General features: G+C 43.8%; 1 protein-coding gene across 5 annotated transcripts in view; it reads left to right on the top strand.

The window, feature by feature from the left end:
• Positions 1-978: 978 nt before the first annotated feature.
• npr3 (natriuretic peptide receptor 3) overlaps positions 979-6,000 on the top strand; it is a 75,370-nt gene continuing 70,348 nt past the window's right edge. For 4 of the 5 annotated variants that reach the window (XM_048538600.2, XM_048538598.2, XM_048538618.2 and 1 more), the window contains exon 1: positions 1,279-2,187. In XM_048538600.2, coding sequence (XP_048394557.1) covers positions 1,539-2,187 — 649 coding nt within the window. In that variant the 5' untranslated portion in view covers positions 1,279-1,538. Of the gene's footprint in view, positions 1,197-1,278; positions 2,188-6,000 lie in introns of those variants that run through there. The other variant, XM_059648859.1, reaches the window with a different exon arrangement.

The raw sequence follows: 6,000 nt of genomic DNA, 5'->3' as shown, positions 1-6,000 counted from the left end.
GAACACAGCAGGCCAAGCAGCATCTCAGGAAGCTGCTTGAGATGCTGCTTGGCCTGCTGTGTTCATCCAGCCTCACATTTTATTATGTTTAAACTTTATTCAAGTTTACCACCACCGTCATCCCATATCTGTGTATTCTCTTATCTTTCATGCACCTGTCTGGTCTATGAATGAGGGTGAACTTCCCACTCCTTTCTCTATCCTTGAAGACAGAGCCACAGAAAGCTAGAAAGAAGCAAAGATCTTAAGACTTAGGACCAAATCAGACACCGTGCATTTCTGTGGGGCTTCAATGAGTCCTCTCGCACATGACAGAATTCCACACAGAAATAATTCACGCTCAAAATTTCTGTCTCAGTCACCCTTGTGAATTCTTAGGTCTCACACCATGTGCCAAGGAGCTGATTTCAGTTGTTTCCCTGCAACAATTTCACATGGTGCCTTTAACATGGGATAACGGAAACAGCATATCCGTTTGCGAAAGTTTGCGTTTCCCGTGTACTGCACAAGTTGTTCTCATCTTATTTTATGTCACCTTTCTACAAATGGGGATGGGGAGGAAGGTGGGAGTCGCTGTTCTTCGGCAGTTGGAGTCCTGGTAATTCAACCTGGACAGCACGTCTCTCTTAACGTGCGTTACAAATATACAATAGAAAATAAACAGAGTTTCTTCCGCTTTTTTTCTCCTGTCTGCTGGCGTGGTTTAAACTCCTTAACCATTTTGAAAGGCGAATACATGATCTCTCCTGGTGAAAGAGCGAATTCCATGTGTTTGCAGGAATTGGGATGTGAAACCAGGAAATGGAGGTCGCCTGAGGGAAAGCTTGCACCGGGCTGTGATAACTGACTGACACCCTGTACCACCCACATTGACAGATGGTGCATCCCCCTTGCTACTCACAGTGACCCGGCTCGTTTGCACGGAACCAGAAGTCTGCCCCTGCTTTAATTTCTCGCAACTTTACCGAAGAAGTTTTCATTGACGAAGCATCCTTTTCTTTTGTTTAGTACATATATATTTTGTATTTTTATATATATAATTAAATTTGCATTGGGGTGAATGCAACCTTTTGAAACAAAAACTATATCTGCAATAATTTTTAATCTGTCCGAGAGGGTCTTGCAATTGGCCACAGCCGAAGGAAAAACGATGCTGGAAAAGATAGCGAGCGGAGAGATGCAACGGGACTGACTTGGTAAGGAACCAATTGGAAGAGCAAACCCTCCTCCCCGTGGCTCTCTGTGGTACAGTCTTGGCTAGCACGCTATTTAAACGGCAGCTTTACAGGCTTCACCATTCAAAGCAATCAGCCTCTCCAGATTGAATGGTCTCCTTCAGAGACCAGACCACAACCATCTCCTCTTTTAACGTTCTTGCAAAAAAGTTTCCCCCTCCTCTGAAACTTAGTCATCTTGTCGCCTTCTTTTCTCTTCCCCCAAGCTTGCCCTTGAGAAAGCAAACCACCCCCCCCTTCCTATACAACACCCCTTCCAAAACAAAAAGAGAATAAGGAAATTAGACCCCTGTTTCGGTCAGGATGCGGTCTGTTTTTGCAGGTCGCGCTTTCCTTTACTGCACGCTGCTGTTTCTGGTTTCAGGGAACACGGTGGATATCAATGTGGTAGTGCTGCTGCCCGTGGAGAGCTCCTACCTGTTCTCCATGAACAAGATCAGGCCGGCTATCGACTACGCCATCCAGAACCTGGCGGAGAGCCGGCTGAACTTCAGCGTGCGCTACCTGGACTCGGAATGTGGCAACAAGGCGCTCTTTCACTTGGTGGACATCAGCATGCTTCAGAAACCTGATGTGATCATGGGGCCAGTGTGTGACTACGCCGCTGCTCCGGTCGCCAGGCTGGCGTCCCACTGGAACATCCCCATGGTATCGGCCGGCCCTTTAGCCACAGGCTTCGTGCACAAAGTGCCCGAGTATTCCTACCTGACGCGGGTCTCCCCGTCCTACTCCAAGATGGGAGAGATGTTCTTGGCCATGTTCCGGCGCTACAGGTGGAAGAGGGTGGCACTGGTGTACGCTGAAGATTTTGAGGAGAGGACCTGCTTCTTCACAATAGAGGGAGTCCACGTCGCCTTTGTCGGGGAAGGCTACGAGATGCATTCTTTTACAATCTATGATGAGGAGGATCATTTCGACCACATCGTGCAGCAGATCCAGGAACATGCCCGGAGTGAGTGTACTTTTTTTAAAGAACAACTTTTTTGCAAAATCCATGCGTTGCTTTGCTTGTTGCTGTTTGCATATTCTTGTTTCCACTGTTCCCTTCATTGCAGATCAAAAAGTGACTTTGGGTAACAGGCTCAAACCCACCTTTGATCCTTTCGAACACGCATAGATAGCAAGGAGGCGTGTAAAGGCAACATGGGGTCAGTCGGTTTACATTGTTTCCACTGTAGCAAAAGGAAAGGAGCTTACGTAGGTCAGATTAGATGAATGGATACAGTACTTGTATAAGATCAGCACAAGTGAACATGTCAACCCCTGTCTCAGAGATGTCCCAGGTAGACGGGAGACCAACAGACTAAAAAGGCTGGAAATCAGTCGAGAGTTTCGGCAAAGTCCGCCAGATAAGGAACACGGATAGCTAACATTTCTGAGGTGTAGCGTTACGGGGCGAGGGTGAGATGAGTTGGGCTGAGCTAGCGCAGCGGCTCCGCGTCAGTACAGTATAAATACAATTACTGTACAAATTCAACGAAGTATTGACTCGTTGGTTCAATAAATGCCTGGGATGCCGGAAAGGAGCGTGGGAGCAGAAATCAGACAACGTGAGACTGCCTACTCCAAGTGAATCTGCGTACCCCTCATTTCAAAGACATCTTGTTTGTTATTGGGGTGAGTTGAGAAGTCAAAATCTCGCCCGTGTTCTCAGGTGGGAGTGAAAGATTCACTGGGAGTGCTTGGGAGCAGAGCAAGGGTGCGAGCTTGGTGAGAGATAATAGGAACTGCAGATACTGGAGAATCCGAGATAACAAAGTGTAGAGTCGGATGAACACAGCAGGCCAAAAGATGTTAGCTTGGTGACCTGGCCAATGTTTATTCTTCAATCAGGCATTACAAAAGCACAGTCCTCAATCGTTATCACATTGCTGTTTGTGAATAGTCGCTGTGCACGAGTAGACTGTGCTTTATGTGATAACTGTACTTGGGAAGTACTGTCTAATGATCATGCTATATAAATACAAGTCTTTTCACTTCAATCACGAAACGTTACCGGTTGCTTATAAAGGGCAGTTTTGATATCTTTGTCTACATCTTATTCCAGATAAAGATTGTGCATTAACACTTACTTATTCAATGATTTCAGCTATGCTAGTTTGCTGGATACTCTTTAAACAAGGAGGGATTAAAGTTATAATCCTCACCAAAAATATACCTTACAAAAACTCAGTACTTAGGAGGAGTGATTCTAGTTTGCAATATCTACTGTACTGCAAATGCAAAACATACATGGGAATACAATCATATTACAAATCAAAACTGACAACATATTTACCGTGACTGATCAAGCACAGTTAGCTCTTTATCTGAAAATTCATTGACATTCAAGCAAATCACTGGCTGTGAATAGTTTGTCAAAACTGTTGCAGTTAATTATAATAACAGATTGGGTCCAGCTGGTTGGACTTGACTGGAATGAGACTGACCTTGCGATGCATTATACTTGATTTAAGACGAGCTAGAATGTTTAGTGTTTACTTTTATTTCTGGGCTCCTGTAAAAATTGTGACGCGCAGAATGTGGCTAATTATGGTCAACAATACAGTCTTAATTGGGAAACAAGAGAACATAGATTCAAGCTGATAAGGAAGGCTGAAAAGAGGATTTGATAAATCAAAGCATCATTTGTAAAGAAAAATGACCACAAGGTAGAGAAGTGCTCAGAATATGCATGGAGACCAGAACAAATATGTGGAGGGGTAATACAACAGCATATTTTCTTCGCTGTTAATATTATTAGTGCTTTCCCAGTTTTACAGAACAACAACTAAACGTAGAGTCATAGAGTAATACAGAATGAAACAGACCCTTCAGTCCAACTTCATGCTTACCAGGTATCCTAACTGAACTAGTCCAATTTGCCAGTATTTGGCCCATATTCCACAAAACCTTTCCTATTCATGTACCTATCCAAATATCTTTTAAATATTGTAATTGTACTTGCCTCCACTACTCCTCTGGGACACCATCATTGTTTTATAGATAATTGAGGGAACTCTCTCCTGCATTAAGTAACTGAGTTAAATTCATCTGAAGGTTCATCCATAACATATTGCATTGCTTTGATCCATTGTAGTGACCTTTGCACAAAGTAATACATTTCCCAAACTCAGACTTTCTAATATTGTTTTATTGTGTAAATGTGGATTGACATGAAGTATATATCATACAATCTCAACAAGGAGTTAACTAAAGTTGAAAATTTATTTTACCCTCAAGTTGTTCAAATTGAGGTAAATGTGAAATCACGATTGTTGCGTTGTTAAATATTTTCAATTAATCCAAATATTGTTCATTTCTTCATCTTTAAATATCTGTTTGTCACTCTTCTACTTTGCACATTTTGCAAACCTGAGCTACAAAACTTCAAAAGTCCAAACTCGTTTGACCCCATCTGAACTAAAAGAGTGTTTAACCCACTCATTTTCCTTTCCCCGTAGGCAGCAGATGGACTTTGTTCCATTAATGTTGTAGTGTTAAATACTGTTTAAAGGTCCATTTGCTAAATTTGCTGGATGGCTGGTTTGCTATGCGGAGTGATGCCAACAGCACAGATTAAATCCACTCACTGGCCAAGGTTCTCTGTCAACCTCATCCCTTGCATGAGGCCTGGTGACTATCAGCTTAAACTGATATAACAAAGTGTGGCGCTGGATGAACACAGCAGGCCAAGCAGCATCTTAGGAGCACAAAAGCTGACGTTTCGGGCCTAGGCCTCTGGGACTTTGATCACTTTATAATAAAGTCATCAATGGATGAAAAATCACTAAACTGTAGTGCCAATTATAATTAACTTGAACTACTAATATCTGGCCATACCACTTATAAAGGAAATGCATTCAAACTGTAACAGGCACTGGAAATGGCTGTAAAAGACAGACCGAGCATGAAAAGCAGCAGACAGTGTTGTTGCTGGGCAGAGAGGACACATCAAGGCTCTCTGCCCAGCATTAGAGGAGTCATTGTAGGCGGTGGAGAGAGGTAATTTAGATTAGATTCCCTACTGTGTGAAAACAGCCCCTTTGGCCCAACAAGTCCACACTGACCCTTGGGGCATCCTACCCAGACCCATCCCCCTGTAACCCACACACCCCTAAACTCTACAGGCAATTTAGAGGGCCAATCCACCTAGGCTGCACATCTTTAGACTGTGGGAAGAAACCGGAGCACCCGGAGAAAGCCCGCGCAGACACGGGGAGAATGTGCAAACTCCACACAGACAGTTGCCTTGAGGCTGGAATTGAACCCAGGTCCCTGGTGCTGTGAGGCTGCAGTGCTAACCACTGAGCCACCATGCCACCTAAATTCATTGAGTATCAAGAGGCCCTGCCCAGGCAGTGAGTGTGAAAGCAATGGAAGAAGATAGTTGTTGCATTGATTTCTCGTGGTGTATCCCCAACAATCTAGATGCAGTGCTGTCAGAAGTTGAATTATTTCACCTAAATGATCAATGTCAGTGAATTCAATTTCAGATGCTATATACGTACAACTGAACCACTAGCCTTGTACACTGATTAATTCACTGTCAGCCTACTCAATCACCTATAATGATTTCTAATAACCATAACTGGTTCATATCTTTGCCTCACAGCCACATACTTAGCATGACCACTACGTTGCATAACGTGTACATGTTACCAGTCGTTCAGTCATGATAGGTATATAACCCAATCACTTTGTACCTCACTCTCTGGCACACTTCCCTCTCCTTTGCTGGACAAGAGGGTGCAGTCGCCCTTGGCTGACAGAAGCAGGCCGGTTG

Source organism: Stegostoma tigrinum, chromosome 1, assembly GCF_030684315.1.
Source record: "Stegostoma tigrinum isolate sSteTig4 chromosome 1, sSteTig4.hap1, whole genome shotgun sequence".
Classification (NCBI taxonomy): Eukaryota; Metazoa; Chordata; class Chondrichthyes; order Orectolobiformes; family Stegostomatidae; genus Stegostoma; species Stegostoma tigrinum.
The sequence above is the reverse complement of the archived record's forward strand: the minus strand, read 5'-3'. Positions and strand labels throughout refer to the sequence as shown.